This window comes from Hipposideros armiger, unplaced genomic scaffold (genome assembly GCF_001890085.2).
Source record: "Hipposideros armiger isolate ML-2016 unplaced genomic scaffold, ASM189008v1 scaffold_143, whole genome shotgun sequence".
Lineage (NCBI taxonomy): Eukaryota > Metazoa > Chordata > Mammalia > Chiroptera > Hipposideridae > Hipposideros > Hipposideros armiger.
The window spans coordinates 1,281,478-1,300,707 of NW_017731493.1; the positions used below are offsets into that span (position 1 = coordinate 1,281,478).

Consider the following 19,230-nt stretch of genomic DNA (forward strand, 5'->3'; position numbering starts at 1 on the left):
CAAATCCAAAAAACCCGCCATCCACTCTTCCAAGATGTCTCAATGTCTTTATCTATGCATTTCCACTATAAGAGAGAAATCCTTTCCTTTGACTTTAGCTTGTCAAAATCTCATTTTTATTCAAGACCAATGTTAAATGTTACTTCCTCTATTAGAATATTCCTCCACCCAGATATAGCTAAAAACAAAGGGTCCTACATTCCTAATCTACTTTATTTATTCTTTTAATTTTACTTGTATCAGAAATTTTGGGCACAAAATAGATGGCCTATAAAAGACCACTGAATGAATGTATATTATAAATGAATGTCACAGTGTGTTTCTTCATCATTGAAAAGAAATGCTTTCTTTTGTAGGTAATCAGACCACTATGAAATGTCCAGGTTCCTGGACACATTCTTTCTCACACCTTTTGAAAAGTCTAAAGACAGACAGTATAGAAGATTTGCATAATGGAGTTTTGAATGACCCTGGTAACTTCTACTTCATTTAGCATTTGCTTAAAACAGATAAACAAACAAACAAAAAATCCACAATCACTATGGCTCTGCTTCTCATAAACCTTGTTGAATATAAGAAATGCAACACCATAGGCCACATCTACAATGGGAAATAGCTTCAAATAATATTTTCCAAATATTTTTACTCTCTTTAGATTATCCATACATTCTCTTTCAGGACGTGGATAGGTTTCAAAGTCTAAAAGAAGATCATGGAAAAATATTATTCTGGATTATTATACATTCTCCCTGTATTCAGTCTTTCCTTCCTTTACTCATGAATTGCAAGCTCCAAAATAGGAGCTTGTAAGCTTTCCCAGATTCACACCAATTCCCCAATGGAGTCAGCCATACATAATCTAAAGGATGAAAAAGATGGCAAAACTACTTCCCCATTCAAAATCTAATGAAAACAAACCCCTGATGAGCAACTTGGACAACAACATCTCAAGAGTTCACCTCAGGGGTGGTTGTCAACACTTACTAGAGTCAATTCAAGAGACTTTTTCAGCAGCTTTAGAGCAAAAAGTCATCTTGGAAAGATTATCAACATCCACAATCACTAAGTTTAGCCACTGTTGCTGAAATCCAAGTCAAATGAAAGCAGCTGAGCCTACTCAACAGGAGACAACCCTTATTACACAGAAAAGTAGAAAGTGGAGAGAGGGAGAGAGAGAGGGAGGGGGCCCCAGCCAGAAAGGGGAAGGAAGGAAGGAAGGAAGGAAGGAAGGAAGGAAGGAAGGAAGGAAGGAAAGGGCAGGAAGGAAAGGGAAGAAAGGAAAGACTAGAAGCTAAACCTTAAAAAGAATGGGGGAGATCAAGAGAAAACATGCTATGGACTCAAACACGTGCTGACCCTTTAGTACCAGAGGCTGTAGCATCATCTCAACAGCTTCCATATCTATGGCATTTTTTAATTTATCTAACAAGGTTAAAACTGTCATGTATTCTGTTTTAACAGGTGGTCTTTTAATGGCTATGTTCTCAGCTCACTACCCAAGACTCTTACTACTGTATGTCTTCTTCTATTACCTGCCTAAAGTTTTTCAATGTTTTTGTTTTAGATTCCATAGGAATGCCAACTGCTTAGGCTTTTCTCACCTTTTGGGAAATTTTTTTTCAGAGGAAGCAACCCAGGGTGTCGCTAATTGGCTTTGCATAAGAGTAGGCAAATTTGGCCTTATAGCAACTGTGACATTGCCAGCCAGAACAAATGCAGATTAGCAAAATTAGTTTCTTTGAGAACCTTACTGATGTTTCTATAACTAATTCTAAAAAAGATGTGACTATTTACATAAGTATCTCAGAGCCATTCCAAGGAACCTAATGATTCTTTTCATTTGAATAGTCACTTTATTTTCCTGTAAACTCCAAGCTAGTGCTTCAGCGACTAAGTTAAAAAATATTCATCATACACTAATTGGACTGATAAATCTAAGTTCTAAACTTTGCCAAGAAAAAGAAAACTATGGACTTCTGATATGTCTTCAAAATCAGTTGCCTCTAGGAATTTCCTGTACCATGCTCAAATTAGTTTTAATCCAATAGTATATTATTTTGACTGACCTTGTGCATATTTCTAAAAAGAACAGTTAAGAGATGTTTTGCTAACTAGATTACTTTCATGATAAAAATAATATTTAAAAAGGAAAAAAATTGCCTGTTTTGGATAGAACACTCAGATAACTTAAATTTTCAAAAATTAAGTTTTTTGGTACCCATCTATGTATCTACACTGAGATATGGAGCCAAGAGTTCCTGCTGATTTTACAATTCCTTTGGGTTATGTAATACGCACTATTCTGCTGATAATCAGCCATATGAAGCAGCATTTTGCTGTATTGACATGGCCTCGCCAAGAACAACAAGGAAAAGAAATAGCATTAAAAAAACTGGCAAAATGTTTATGAATTCTAATCCTCTGCACATGAATAAATACATCTGACAAAGTGCAGAGTCCCTCAAAAAGGCCCTTCTTGACCTTCCTAATTTGAGTTCAATTGCATGTTCAGTGTTGAGAAGCCAAAGTAGGTTCTGCCAATGTTTTAAGCTCAACCTTTACTACATTTTGTTATTTGTAAAAGTGAAATCCCAGATAATAAGTTATAATTGCCCTATTAATCACTTGAAAAGGGAGTTTGAAGGAAAATTAGGATTTGAAATTGCACAATTGGTATCTGAAAGACGTCCTTTCGTATTTTCTTAACTAGAGCTTACCACATAAAACCACTATAAAAACTATATGTATGCACTTTTTTACATGGTGAGTTACATGCAATATGCCTTATATATTACTTTTCTAAAGGAATGAAATTTAAAGCGTCAATGTAGTCATGCTGTTAGTCATGATGACCTTTGAACCACAGAAAAAAAATACAGAAAACCAGGCCTTGGATTATAAATTATATTGTCATTGAAGTGAGAAGAACTCTTTGTTCTTTAAATTGTTTCAAATATTACATTTTCATTTCCTTTTTTCAAATAAATTAAAATGTACAATACACATATATTTTTATTCCATTTTTTATTTTTAAAAATCCTTATTGCTCTTAACTTTGTTACTCTGTATACTAATAGCTCTGACTCACCAAAATTTACCTTTCAAAGTTCAGTATACCAAATCCATCTGTTACCCTTAAAGTATCTTGTGGGCAATCCATATTCTTGTTTCTATCCATAGCCCCACGAAATCTCAATGGAAAAAAATTATAGAAAGATACAGATTCTTTAAATCTCTCTTTCTTTAGTTCACAATGAAAACATTTTAAATTGCGTTTATGTAATGGAAGATGGCCAATGAAAAGGGGCAAGATGGTATTTAGGCTATTATAATAACTAAATAAAATTTGCTATAAGACATCTAGATAGTTATTAAATAGTTAATATAGCCAAAAATAATCATTTCAGTTACTCCTACTGGAATTTTTACCATCTACATACCTATATGGGCATGTTTAAGATTGTCCAATGACAGTTTTATCCCTTTCTCTATCTCAAGTCTGGTCTTTCTAAAAATGTAGAGCAAAGGCATAGGTCTTAAAACTTTAAATTAGGTGACATCCTTCTAATGTCACTAAATGTTCTATGAAAACAGTCTATTTGATCTTCAGGATTAGCTCATATAATAAAATGACCACAGACATTCAAGTCAAAAGGGCATACAGGGAAGACATTACCAAAAAAACCCCAAAAATTATAGGCTGATATCCCTGATGAACATAGATGCAAAAATCCTCAACAAAATGTTAAAAAACAGAATTCAGCAACACATTAAAAGATCACATACCATGATCAAATGGAATTTATTTCTGGGATGCAAGGTTGGCTCAATATCCACAAATCAATTAACATGATACACCACATAAACAAAATGGAAGATAAAAATCATATGATCATATCAATAGATGCAGAAAAAAATTTGACAAAATGTAGCATTAATTTATGAAAAAACCTCTTAGCAGAGTAGGAATAGAGGGAACATACATCAATATAACAAAGGCCATAATGAAAAACACACAGCTAACATCATACTCAACTATGAAAAGCTAAAAACATTTTCCTTAAGATCAGGAACAAGACAAGGATGTCTACTTTCACCACTTTTATTCACATAGTTTTGGAAGTCCTATCACAGCAATCAGACAAGGAAAAGCAATAAAAGGCATCCAAAACAGAAAGAAAGAAGTAAAATTGTCATTATTTGCAGATGACATGATAATATATAGAGAGAGCGCAAAACGTTCCATCAAAAAAAAACTATTAAAGGGGCCGGCCGAGTGGCGCGTTGGTTAGGAACTGGCTTGGGATGCCAAAGGGCCTCGGTTCGGATCCCACATATGAGGGCCAGTGACACTGCCCTCTACAGCTAAGATGCTGAACAACAGCTCGATCTGGAGCTGGGGTGCCCTGAGTCGCTGGCGACGGTGTAGGCTGCAACCCCTGCTGCCTTGGGTTGCCATGGGCTACCGTGTGTAGTCAGCAGCCAGCATGAGCGGCCAGCAGCCAGCGTGAGCGGCCAGCAGCCGCAGTGAGCGACCATCCAGAAGCCGGCGACTGATGTGCCTCGCCCGGGAAGAGCACAATGATGGTGCCAGCTTGGGCCAGTGAAGCAACATCCTCCACAACTAGACTGAAGAACAAAAACAGCAACTTGTCTGCTTCCCTCTCCCAATTCCCCAATAAAAAATCTTTAAAAAAAAAACAAAACTATTAGAACTGATAAGTGAATTCAGTAAAGTAGCAAGATATACAATTAATATTCAAAAATCAGTTGCCTTTTTAAACACCAATAATGAACTATCAGAAAGAGAAATTAGGAAAACAATGAATGCCATTTACAGCGGCATGAAAAAAGTATCTAGGAATAAATTTAACTAAGAGGTAAAAGATCTGTACTCAGAAAATTATAAGACAGGGGCTGGCCGAGTGGCTTAGTTGGTTAAGAGCTTGCTCAGGAGTGCGAGCTCTGAGCAACAGCGGTTTGATGCCTGGCCTGAGCTGAGCTGCTGCTGAGCTGCCAACAGGCGGCAGGATAGCTCAGCTAAAAACAAACAAACAAACAAACAAACAAACAAACAAACAAACAAACAAAAACAGAAAATTATAAGATATTGAAGAAAGAAACTGAAGAAGATACAAATAAATGGAAACGTACCTTGCTCATGGGTAGGAAGAATTAACATTGTTAAAATACCCACACTACTGAAAGCAATCTATAGATTCAATGCAACCCATATCAATTTACCAATGGCATTTTTCACAGAACTAGAACAAATAATCTTAAAATTTATATGACACCACAAAAGACCTCAAAGAGCCAAAGCAATCTTGAGAAAGAAGAACAAAGTAGGAAGTATCATACTACTTGACATCAAACTACACCACAAGGCCATAGTAATCAAAACAGCATGGTATTGGCATAAAAATAGACACATAGATCAATGGAACAAAACAGAGAATCCAGAAATAAACCCCTGTCTATATGGTCATTTAATCTATGACAAAGGAGGGAAGAAAATACAATGGGGTAAAGGCAGTCTATTCAATAATTGGTGTAGAGAAAACTGAACAGATACACGCAAAAAAAAAAGAAAGAAAGAAACTGGACCACCTTTTTGCACCATACACAAGAATAAACTAAGATGGATTAAAGACTTAAATGTAAGACCTGAAACCATAAAACACCTAGAAGAAAACATAGGCAGTAAACTCTCAGACATTACCCTTAGTAATAGTTTTTTCTGTTATATCTCCTCTGCCAAGGGAAGCAACAGAAAAATAAACACGTGGGACTACATCAAACTAAAACGTTTTTGCACAGCAAAGTAACCATCAACAAAACAAGAAGACAATCTACTGAATGGGAAAAGATATTCACTGTTGATACATCCAATAAGGGGTTAATATCCAAAATTTACAAAAAACTCATACAATTCAACACAAAAAAACCAACCCCAAACAATCCAATTAAAAACTGGGCAGAGGTCCTGTATAGACATTTCTTCAAAGAGGATATACAGATGGCCAACAGAAATATGAAAAGATGCTCAACATCACTAATCATCAGAGAAATGCAAATTAAAATCACAATGAGATATCACCTCACACCTGTCAGAATGGCCATCATCAATAAATCAACAAACAAGTGTTGGTGAAGGTGTGGAGAAAACGGAATCCTCCTGCACTTCTGGAGGGATTGCAAATCGGTGCAGCCACTATGGAAAACAGCTTGGATGTTCCTCAAAAAATTAAAACTAGAAATACCTTATGACCCAGCAATTCCACTTGTGGGTATTCATCCAAAGAAAGCCAAAACACTATTTTGCAAAGATATATATATATATATATATATATATATATATATATATATATATATATATATATCCCTATGTTTACCACAGAGCTATTTACAATAGGCAAGATATGGAAACAACCTAAGTGCCTATCAATAGATGACTGGATAAAGAGGAAGTGGTACAAGAAGTTACAATGGGGTAAGGATAGCCTATTTAATAAATGGTGCTGGGAAAATTGGACTGACACATGCAAAAAAATGAAACTGGACCACCTCCTTATGCCACTTACAAGAACAAACTCAAAATGGATTAAAGACTTAAATATAAGACCTGAGACCATAAAACTCATAGAAGAAAATATAGGGTCTAAACTTGCAGACATCACCCTGAGCAATACTTTTACTGATACATCCCCACGGGCTACGGAAGTAAAAGAAAAAATGAATATATGAGACTACATCAAACTTAAAAGTTTTTTCACAACAAAAGAAACCATCAATAAAACAAAAAAGAAGCCTACTGAATGGGAGAAGATATTTGATAATGATATATCAGATAAGGGATTAATATCCCAAATATATAAAATGCTCATGCAACTCAACACCAAAAAAACAAACAACCCAATTAAAAAATGGGCAGAGGATATGAAGAGACGTTTCTCCAAAGAGGACATACAGATGGCCAACAGGCATATGAAAAAATGTTCAACATCACTTAGCATTAGGGAAATGCAAATTAAAACCACAATGAGATACCACCTCACCCCGGTCAGAATGGCTATCATCAATAAATCAACAAACAACAAATGCTGGCAAGGCTGTGGGGAAAAGGGAACCCTGGTGCACTGCTGGTGGGACTGCAGACTGGTGCAGCCATTATGGAAATCAGTATGGAGGTACCTCAAAAATCTGAAAATGGAACTACCTTATGACCCAGCAATACCACTCTTAGGTATTTATCCAAAAAATCCCAAGACATTAATCCGAAAAAATATATGTACCCCTATGTTCATTGCGGCGTTATTCACAATAGCTAAGACTTGGAAACAACCAAAATGCCCATCGGTAGATGACTGGATTAAGAAACTTTGGTACATTTACACAATGGAGTATTATTCAGCTATAAAGAAGAAGGAAATAGTACCCTTTGCAACAATATGGATGGAACTAGAGAACATTATGCTAAATGAAATAAGTCAGTCAGAGAAAGACAAATATCATATGATCTCACTTATACGTGGATTCTAAGGAACTGAATGGATGGGAGAAGTGGATGGAGATAGTCTCAGAGACACAGAGGAAGAACTGAGGTTTGTTAGTTGGGAGGGGGTGGGGATGAAGGAAAAGGGGAAGGGATGAGACAATACAAATTAGTAATTGTAATATGGCCTCAGGGATAGAAAAAGACAGTCCGAGGAATATAATCTATAATGTTGTAAGTATTTCTTAGGGGGCCAGATGGACCCATGTCCTTTTGGGGAGTCCACTTCATAGTCAATGTAGAGGCCTGACCACCGCATTATATTTCTGAAACTGATGTTGAATAATACTGTATGTCAACTATAATTATATATATACATATAGTCTCGGGACATGGAGTAGAGAGCGGGAACGGATTCAATGGAACTGTAATAGATAAGCATGATATTGGGGGTGGGAGGGCAATAGATGAGGGGAGGGGGATTGTTACCTGGTGAGGGTGAAAAAGGGTAACTATTGTATTGTTCTGTACACCTGAAACTAACAATAAATAAAATAAAATAAAATAAAATAAATGTGGGCAAATTTACCTCAGAAAAAAAAAGGAAGTGGTACATATATACAATGGAATATTACTCAGCCATAAGAAAAGATAAAATCCTGCCATTTGCAACAACATGGATGGGCCTAGAGGGTATTATGCTAAGTGAAATAAGTCAGGCAGAGAAAGACAAATATCATATGATATCACTTATATGTGGAATCTAAAGAACAGAATAAATGAACAAGCAAAACAGAAATAGACTCATAGATACACAGAACAAATTGATGGTTGCCAGATGGGAGGGGGGATGAGCGGCTGTAAAAAAGACAAATAAATTAAGAAGTACAAACTAGTAGTTTCAAAATAATCATAGAGATGTAAAGTACAGCATAGGGAATATAGTCAATAATATTGTAGTAACTATATATAGTGCCAGGTGGGTACTAGACTAATTGGGGGGTCACTTTGAAAATGTCTAACCACTATGCTGTACACTTGAAACTAATATAAAATAATACTGAATGTAAACTTTAATTGAAAAATAAATGTTAAAAAAATGAAAATAAAAGGCATATGGGGAAAGGAAGGTAGTATAAAACACATCCATTTTTCTTTTTAGTAAACTCAGATAAATTGAGAAAACCACAAAACTCCACACGACTGATTTTAATCTGTTCTGAAACACAGTCATCTCCTAAAGAAAGCAACCACAGGAAAAAGTACTCGGTCCTCATTGGAAGTCCTCACTTGTTAGAATAGAGTGGGCAAAATGAAGGTATTCTAAGAGCACTGTGTTCCAAGAGAACCAGTGAAATCCATAATTTCCTTTCACATAGTTGGAAAAGTTGTTGGCTTTTGCAACTGGGTAACATTTCTTTCTGGGCAGGTCAATCATCCATGGAGCCATAATCTACAACCTACTGTTAGATTTTCCGCACATTTGGCATAAGCCTTAATAATGCAAATATTAAAACCAGACGGCTTCCCTAAAATGTGCCTATATTTAAAATCAAATAAGTAATTTGAGAGTTGAGGTAAATATGTAAAATATGTTATCTGGTAGGCAAAAAGAACAGCCCAACATTAACTGATAAGGTAGGAGTAACATTTAATTTTGTACTCCTTAATTGCCCCCCAAGCCCCTAACATTCCGTTTGGCATTTGTTCATAGGAATCTTAGAAAGACTCTAGTAGAAAATCGTAGACACCTTGAATTATGTGTGATCTGAAATAGCAGTCCACTAATAATAACACTAATGATTAAATAGTTACATCCTTTGGGTTATTGGGCTGTCAAAAATTATACAATAAAGACTTGAGTAGTTCTCAAGTTTTCTCTCTCATATTTTCCTTCAAATTAAAAATGTACATACCTACTTCAATGATTATAGCACAGTAATCATGTTGAAGCACTATATGTCTTAAGATAATGATGACAATAAAACTTATAAGTTCAGTGGTGGAAGAAAAGATACTTTTTTCCCTCCATAAATATTACAGGCACAAGCATGAGTTACCCTTAAAATACATTATGAATGATAGATTTTAAAAATGATTTTGTATATGTTTGTTTTATAAGTAAAGTTGTATTTCAAGTTCACAAAAAAGGCAAATATATAAAATAGTCATAACACTTCTATACATTCACTATACAAATAAATGAATTGATAGCATTAATGAATACATACAAATTTTGAAATATTTGCAGAACCGCAATTAATCTGTCCAAAAGTTTGCCCTGATCTGGAAGTGAACCTCATGGTAATTTGATGTGAAGTTTACAGAGTAGTCAGAAAAATATGTATGTGATATTAAAGAAAAAAGAATGACCTCTGGCAAAGTAGATTCAAGTTCAAATCTTGGATCTAATGCATTCGGCTGCTTGATTTTGCATGGATTTCTTAAACCTTTCAGACTCACTATCACCTTCTGTAAGATAAAAATAACACCTATCTCTTAGCCTAGAGAATTCATAAATGGAAAACAGAAAAAAGAGTTTATCAATATTTTTATGCCTCCGGACCAAGATGGTGACATAGCAGGCTTCTGAATGTCCCTCCTCCCATGGATGCACCAAATGTACAGCTACACAAACTAGGTGAGTGCCTCCTATGCACTGAACAAATGAGAAAATGGCCACATCAAAATGGGAAGAAAAGGCTGAGACACACTTCTACCATAAACCCCACCTCTGGCACAATTGGGAGAGAACCCCCAACTTTCAGCGTTTCACTGAGGAGTGAAGGTTTTGGACCACACCTCCTGTCTTTTAAGTTTCTGACCTGAAGAATGAGATCCCAAAATACCTAGCTCTGAAAGCCAACAGGGCTTGAATTCACGAGTCTCAGGGGACAAAGAAACAGTTCTTAACAAGTGTGTGAATACTTGCCATGGCCACCCCCCAGGGCTCAGTGCAGAAGGAGCAAGCAACACTGCCCATCTCCCAGTCTTTCTCTGGAAGGGGTTTGGCTATGTACTGTACAAGCTCCTGTGTGGGGAGTCTGGCTTCTACTTAGCATGCATCAAGGTGCTCCTTGTGGTTTTCACCAGAGACTGAAAGAGCTTGAGGGCACTGCTCCTGTCTTCTCTCTCTGGTTCACTCCAACAATAAAACCAAGTGTTCCTGGAAGGAGCTTGTTGACATATCTAGCACCCCAACTTTTATGGCTGCTACACATAGGATTGGCCTGCCAATCACCTAGCTCTGATAGCCAGCAGGGCATGTGTTCATGAGTCCCATAGGAGTATAGCAAACAAAGAAGTGTTTAAACAGGCACAGAAGCACCCCTCACCCCATAAGCTATACACCCAGGCTCAGTGAGAAGGAACAGAAAAATATTCCCATCTCACAGTTTCTTCATAGAAGGGTCTGACTGTGTACTTTCCCAGCTGCCACCTGAGGGCCCAGCTTCTAGTCAGCCTACATGTAGGTGCTGACTGTCATCCTTGCCTTAGGGACACTGACAGGTCTTGGCACATACTCAGCTTCTGGGAGCCACTAACAAAAAAGACTGCAGCTTGGACAATCACAAAGGTTTGAAAGGTAAACAGGAGCTTGGGCTGGGCTGATTGATGAAGTTAATCTCCTACAGGAAACCAATCTGTCAAGATTGAGAGAGGTGGCTGTTTTATTTAATGTGCAGAAACCAACAAAGAGAGTCAAGGAAAATGAATATATTCCAAGCAAAAGAAAAGTCCTCAGAAATTGATCTTAATGAAATGGAGAAAAGTGATTTACCCCACAGAGTATTCAAAATATCGATCATAAAGATGGTCATTGAGGTCAGGAGAGCAATGCATGGACAGAGAATTTAACCAGAGATAGAAAATATTACCAAACAGAAATCTTAGAGCTGAAGAATACAATAGCTGAACTGAAAAATTCAATACAGTAGTTCAGCAATTAACTAGAGCAAAGGGAAGAAAAAATCAGTGTAGTCAAAGACTGGACAGTAAAACTCATTCAGTTGGAGTAACAACAACAACAACAACAAACATATCTATATATATATGTAGTGAAGGTAGCTTAAAAGATTTATGGGACACCATCAAGCAGACCAAAATACACATTGCACATTATGAGGGTTCCATAAGGAAAAGAGAGAGAGAAAGGGCCAGAAAGCTTATTTGGAGAAATAATGACTAAAAACTTACCCTAATCTTGGGAAAGAGACATCCAAATCCAGGAAACCCAAAGAGTACCAAATAAAATGGCTTTAAAGACTCACACCAAGGCACCTTATAATTAAATTGTCAAAAGTTAAAGACAAAGAAAGAATCTTAAAAGTGGCAAAAGAAAAGCAACTTGTTGCATAGAAGAGAAACTCATTAAGATTATGACTGAATTTTTCAGCAGAAACTTTACTACAAAGCAGTGGGATGATATATACAAAGTGCAGTAGGAAAAAAACTGCTAGCCAAGAATAACCAGTAAATTTGTCCTTAAGGAGAGTTTTATAGACAAACAAAAGCTGAAGAATTCATTACCACTAGATTGGCCTTTCAAAAAATGTTAAAAGAAGTTTTTCAAGCTGAAATGAAAAGATGCTAACCAGTAACATAAAAACTTATGAAAATATAAAACTCACTGGTAAAGGTAAATATATAATGCAATTCAGAATACTATTCTGATGGTGGTGGGTAAATAATATAATTCTAATGTAAAGGTTAAAAGACAAAATATCTATTTAACATAACTATAACTGTTAATAATTTGTTACTGTGTACCCAATATAAAAATATTTAACTTGTGAAGTCAAAAACATAAACTGAGGGAGGGCAGTGCAAAAATGTGTAGGTAAGCAAAAGGTAAAGAGGAGAATCAAACATATCACTATGGAAAATCATCAATTCACCAAAGAAGACAGCAAGAGAGGAAGTAAGAAACTACTACACAGCTAGAAAACAGCAAGATGGCAATAGTAAGCTCAAACATTTTCAATAACTACTTTAAGTGTAAATGAACTAAATTTTGCAATCAAGACACAGAGTGGCTGAATGGATAAAAAAATAAATAAAATTTAACTATATCCTGCCAGCAAGAGAATCACTTCAGTTTTAAGGACACACAGATTGAAAGTGAAGGGATGGAAAAGATAGTCCATGGCAGTGGAAACCAGAAGAAAGCAGGGATAGTATGCCTAGGTATATTAGAAAAAAATAGAATTTCATCCAAAAACTGTAGTAAATAAGAGACAAAGAAGGTCATTATATAGTGCTAAAGTGGTCAATTTATCAAGGGATGTGACAATGGTAAATATTATTGTGCCCAACATAGGAGCACCTGAATTTATAAAGCAAGTATCAACAGACCTAAAGGGAGAAATAGACAAATTTACAATAATGGTAGGGGGCTGTAAAACCCCATTTGCAACAATTTATAGATCACTCAAACAGGTCATCAATAAGGAAACATTGGACTTAAACTACACATTAGACCACACAGATCTAATAGACATATACAGAGCATTCTATCCAACAGCAATAGAATATACATTCTTCTCAACCAAACATGGAACATTCTCCAGGATAGATCATACATTAGACCACAAAGCCAGTCTTAGCAAATTTAGCAAGACTGAAGTCATCCCAAGTATTTTTTCCAACCACAATGGAATGAAATTAGAAATCACTTATGGAAAGAAAATGGAAAAATTTATAAATCTGAAAATACCTTGAGATAAATAAAAATGGAAACACAACATCCTAAAACTTATGCGATGCAACAAAAGCAGTTCTAAGAGGGAAATTTATAGTGATAAATGCTTACATTAAAAGGCAAAACTCAGCTGGCAGAGTGGCGCGTTGGTTAGGAGTTGGCTTGGGATGCCAGCTTTGAGCAGCAGGGCCCTGGTTCGGATCCCACATGAGGGCCAGTGACGCTGCTCTTTCCACAGCTAAGATGGTGAACAACAGCTCGACCTGGAGCTGGGCTGCTGTGAGTCGCTGGCGATGGCATAGGCTGCAGTGGAGCTGGCCAGCAGCAGGCGTGCACTTTCGCGAGCTGCTGTGAGACACAGTGAGCGGCCCTCCAATGACCAATGAGTGACTGCCTCACTGGGGAAGAGAGCAATGATAACACCAACATGGGCCAGTGAAGCGACATCCCCCACAACTAGACTGAAGAACAAAAGTACAACAACTTGTCTGTTCCCCTCCCCCTACTCCCCAATAAAATCTTAAACAAACAAACAAACAAACAAACAAACAAACAAACAAACAAACAAAAAACCCTCATAGATACAGATAAATTGATGGTCGTCAGATGGGAGGAGTGTGGAGGGATGTGTGAAAAAGATAAAACGGATTAAGAAGTACAAATTTCCAGTTATAAAAATAGTCACAGGGATGTGAAGTACAGCAAGGGGATACAGTCAATAATATTCTAATAACTATGTATGGTGTCAGGTGGGTATTAAACTTATCAGAGTGATCACTTTGCAAGCTATATAAATCTAATCACTATGTTGTACACCTGACTAACATAATACTGTATATAAACACTAATTGGAAAATAAATTATTGTGAAAAGATCTCATGTAAAAATCTAACTTTATACCTTAAAAGAAAGAAGAGTAGTTCAGAAAAAGAAGAGTAAACTAAGCCCAAAGTAATACAAGAAAATAAAGATCAGAGTAGAAATAAATTAAATAGAAATAAAAAGACAATTAAAAATCGATGGAACTGGCTGGCCGAGTGGCGCATTAGTTAAGAGCTGGCTTGGGACGCCAGCTCTGAGCAGCAGGGTCCAGGTTTGGATCCCACATGAGGGCCAGTGATGCTGCTCTTTCCACAGCTAAGATGGTGAACAACAGCTTGACCTGGAGCTGGGCTGCCATGAGTTGCCTGCAATGGCATAGGCTGCAGCCCCTGCTGCAGTGGGCTGCCATAAAGCTACTGTGAGTGGCCAGCAGCCAGCATGACCGGCCAGCAGCTGGTGTGAGCTGCCAAGAGCCACCATGAGCGGCTGTCCAGAAGCCAGTGACCGATCTGCCTCATCCAGGAAGAGCACAATGATAACACCAACATGGGCCAGTGAAGCAACATCCTCCACAACTCGACTGAAGAACAAAAGGACAGCTACTTGTCTGTTCCCCTTCCCCAATTCCCCAACACTGTTCCCCTCCCCCAGTTCCCCAATAAAATCTTTTAAAAAAAAGAAATCGATGGAACTAAGAGGTGGTTTTATGAAAACATAAACACAATTGACAAACTTTTAACTAGACCAAGAATAAAAGCCTCAATTAATAAAATCGGAATTGAAAGAAGACATGACAACTGATAACATTGAAATACAAAGGATCATAAAAAATTACTGTGAGCAATTATATGCTAACACGTTAGATAACCTAGAAGAAGTGGATAAATTCCTAGAAACATAAAACCTACCAAGAGTGAATCATGAAGAAATAGAAAATCTGAACAGACCAATTACTAGTAAAGATATTGAACCAGTAATTAAAGACCTCTCAGCAAAGAAATGTCCATAATCAGATGGCTTCCCTGATGAATTCTACCACATATTCAAGAAGAGTTAATACCAATTCTCAAACTCATCCAGAAATTTAAAGAGGAAGGAACATGTCCAAACTCATTTTAGGAGGTCAGCTTTTAACCGATACTAAAGCTAGGAAGGACACTACAAGCAAAGAAATCACAGGTCAATATGCCTGATGAACAGAAATGCAAATATCCTTAACAAAATATTAGCAAACTAATGTGAATAAGTGGGGCTTATTCCAGGGATGCAAGATGGTTAAATATATACAAATCAGTCAATGTGATACACCCCATTAAAAAATGGAGAATAAAAATACATGATCCTCCCAATAGATGCAGACAAAGTGCTTGGCAAAATTCAGCAACATTTCATTATAATAACTCTCAACAAATTTGGTATAGGAGGAATGTATCTCAACATAATAAAAACCGTATCGCCACAGATGACATCATACTCAATGTTGAAAAGCTGAAAGCTTTTCTTCTAAGATCAGGAACAAGACAAGGGTGCCCACTCTTGATCTTTTTACTGAACATAGTACAATGAGCACTACTAGAGCAATTAGGCAAGAAAAAGAAATAAAACACATCCAAATTACAGAGAAAGAAGCAAATCTGTCACTATGTGCAGGTGACATGATACATACAGAAAACCCTAAAGATTCCATAAAAAATGTTGGAACTAATAAGAAAATTCAGTAAAGTTTCAGGATACACTATCAAAATAAAAAAAATCAGTTGTGGTTCTATACAATAACAATGAACTATCTGAAAAAGAAATTAAAAAAACAATCCCATTTACAATGGCATCAAAAACAATAAAATACTTAGGAATAAAAGATCTATATACCAAAAAGAAGACACAAATAAATGGAAAATATCCCATGTTCTTGACTCAGAAGAGTTATTATTATTAAAACATCCATATTACCCAAAGCAATCTATAGATTCAATGCACTCCCTATCAAAAGGCATTTTTCACAGAAATTTAAAAAAATCCTAAAACTCACATGAAACCACAAAAGACATCTAATAACCAAAGCAATCTTCAGAAAGAATAATAATGCTGGCATCATCACATGTCCTAATTTCAAACTATGCTACAATTAATCAATACAGTGTGACATGCTCATTAAAAACAGATACATAGATTAACGGAACAAAATAGAGAGCCCTAAAATAAATCCATGCATATATGGTTAATTAATCTTCAACAAAGGAACCATGAATATACAATGGGGAAAGAATAGTATCTTCAATACATGGTGTTGGCAAAACTAGTTAGCCATATGCAAAAGAATGAAGTTGGACCCCTGTCCTATATCATACACAAAATAAATTCAAAAATGATTAAAGACATAAATTAAGACAAAATTATAGGTTTTTAGAAGAAAGCATAGGGGGTATGCTCCTTGGCACTGACTGGTTTTGGCAATTTTTTTGTCTGGGTTTTTTTTTTTTTTTTTTGGTTTGATACCACAAACAAAGCTAACAAAAGCAAAAATAAATAAGTGGGACTACATCAAACTAAAAAGCTTCTGCACAGGAAAGGAAACCATCAACAAAATGAAAGGCAACCTGTGGAATGGGAGAAAATATTTGCAAACCACGTATACAATCAGGGGTTAATACCTCAAATATACAAATAACTCATGCAACTCAACAGCCAATAGATAAACAAATAAGCCAGTTAAAAATGGGCAAGGGACCTGAATCCATAATCTGAATAGATGTTTTTTTTCCAAAGAAGACATGTAAATTGCTAACAGTACAGGAAAAGGTGCTCAATATCAATAATCATCAGAGAAATGCAAATCAAAACCACAATCCGAAATCCCCTTACATATTGTTAGGATGAGTATTATCAAAAAGAAAAGAGATAAATACTGGTAAGAATGTGGAGAAAAAGGAACTCTTGTGTACTGTTGGTGGGAAGGTAAACCAATACAGCTATTATGAAAAACAGTAGGAGGTTCTTAAAAAAATTAAAAATAGTACTACCATATGATCAATCCATCTCACTTCTGGGTATATACCCAAAGGAAACAAAATCACTTGAAGAGCTATGTGTACTCCCATGTTTATTGCAGCATTATTCACAAGAGTCAAGGTATGGAAACAACTTAAGTATCCATTGACAGGTGAATGGATAGAGAAGTGTGATATACCTACAATGTATATACAGACATATAGATATATGAATATTATTCAGCCTTAAATAAAAGAAGGAAATCATGTCATTTGCAACAACATAGATGAACTTGAAGGACATTATATTAAGTGAACCAAGCCAGACAGAGAAAGAAACAGTACTGCATGATGTCACTTATGTGGGACCAAAAAAAAAAGTCAAACTCATAGAAACAAAGAATAGAATGGTGGTGACCAGGAGTGGGGTGGTAGTGGTGGTGGTGGGTAGAGACAAGGAGAGTTGGTAAAAAGATTTTAAACTTTTATTAGTTATAAGAGGAATAAAGTTTAAGGATCTAATGTATAACATGGTGACTGTAGTTGATAATGCTGTACTGTATAATTGAAATCTGTTAAGAGAGTAGAACTTAAGTGTCCTCCCCCTCACCCCATGCAAAAAAAAAAAGTAACTATGTGAAGTGATAAATGTATTAAATTAACTTAGTGGTGGGAATCATTTCACACTGTATAAGTATACCAAACCATCACATTGTAGACTTTAAATATATTACAATATCATTTGTCAATTATACCTCAATAAAGCTAAAAATATTTTAAAAGCTTTTTTTAGCCCCCTAAAGTAACATAATCCTATTGAAAATCTCAAGAGAAATTTTCTTTGAGTTATTTCGTTTTCACTGTTTCAATGCTCATTAGTTGGGTCTGTATACAAAGCATTTCTCTTCCCAAGGGTTATCATATTTATTGAGTTCTGCCAATAACTTGATTGAGGGGAGTGCTATGTGGATTCAAAAGTTACAACATATAATGTGAGAACATGTAAACTTCTCTTACCTAAGACTTACCTTCTTTCTTAAAATTGTAATAGTAACACTGTGCTTTCTGAGTACATGGGATTTTTTAAAGACTTTAAAATATGTATGCATACATTCCTGGTCCTTTACCCCTGCTCTTCTATACTTTTACCCTTTGGTTTTTTTTACCTCATTTCCTAGAAGGGCATTTACACAGGCTTCTGATGCATCACAGATGGCTGTGAGATCATGTCCTCCTTCTAAGGCCAACACCACATGTCCATCAGCCAGTGTCATCAATTGCTTCGTCAAATGACCAAAGCCTAATACAAACAGAAGATTTCAAAGTATTAATTTAAAAGAGAATGAGTAAAATCCAATATTAATTAGGCAGGCATTTATTCTGTGCATGTCCTGTCCCAGAACTTTCTCTGTGTTAACTCATTTAACACAGCAACTTGATAAATTCGGACCTATTATTATCTCTATTTACCAATGTGGGAACCACAACTCAAGATCCCACAGCTAAGAGGTATCACAACCGGTCATTCTGGCTCTCACTACGGCACAGTACTACCTCTCACAACACATTCTATAGGCACCTGGATGAAAAAAAAATGAATTAGTATTCGGTCAATGTTAATAAGGTAAACAATTCCATTTGCTTGACATGTGTCCTGTCTCCATCATTTGTCTTTACTATAAAAGGAAGTTTCATATGTATCACCTCGAATTACTATCACATTAGATTTTTATAGACACTCTTTTATTATGAAAGTTGATAAATAAAAAAATAACATATATATATATATGTTATAAAGTATAATGATATGACAAACATCTGCTCACTCACCTTCCAATTTAAGGAGAATCTCGTTAGCAATACTTTTGAAGACCCTCTATGCCTTTCTCTATAACATCCCTTCTCTCTATGGGAAATCGGGATCCTGAGTTTGTGTTTATAATTTCTTTGCTTCCCTTTGTTTTATTTGCTCATTTTTGAACTTTATAGAAAGGGTTTTATACTTTTGCAACTTGCTCTTTTTGCACTGCTCATCTCTGCTGATGCATACAGATGTAATTCTTTTCTGTCTAGCTGGCCATTTTATGAGTATGGAAGAATTTATTTATCCATTTTCCTGCTGAAAGATATTTGAATTTTCTGTTATTACAAAATCCCAGTGTTTTATTATACAAACAATGCCTCCCTGAACATTCTTATGTAAGTCTCTACGTGAAAGAGTGGAT

The 19,230-nt window shown here is 36.0% G+C and overlaps 1 protein-coding gene across 1 annotated transcript in view; it reads right to left on the reverse strand.

The window, feature by feature from the left end:
• The window catches only part of HDAC9 (histone deacetylase 9), an 820,423-nt gene that overhangs the window by 55,868 nt on the left and 745,325 nt on the right, over positions 1-19,230 (reverse strand). Inside the window, exon 24 of the mRNA XM_019650652.1 lies at positions 18,172-18,305. Coding sequence (XP_019506197.1) covers positions 18,172-18,305 — 134 coding nt within the window. The remainder of the gene's footprint in view (positions 1-18,171; positions 18,306-19,230) is intronic.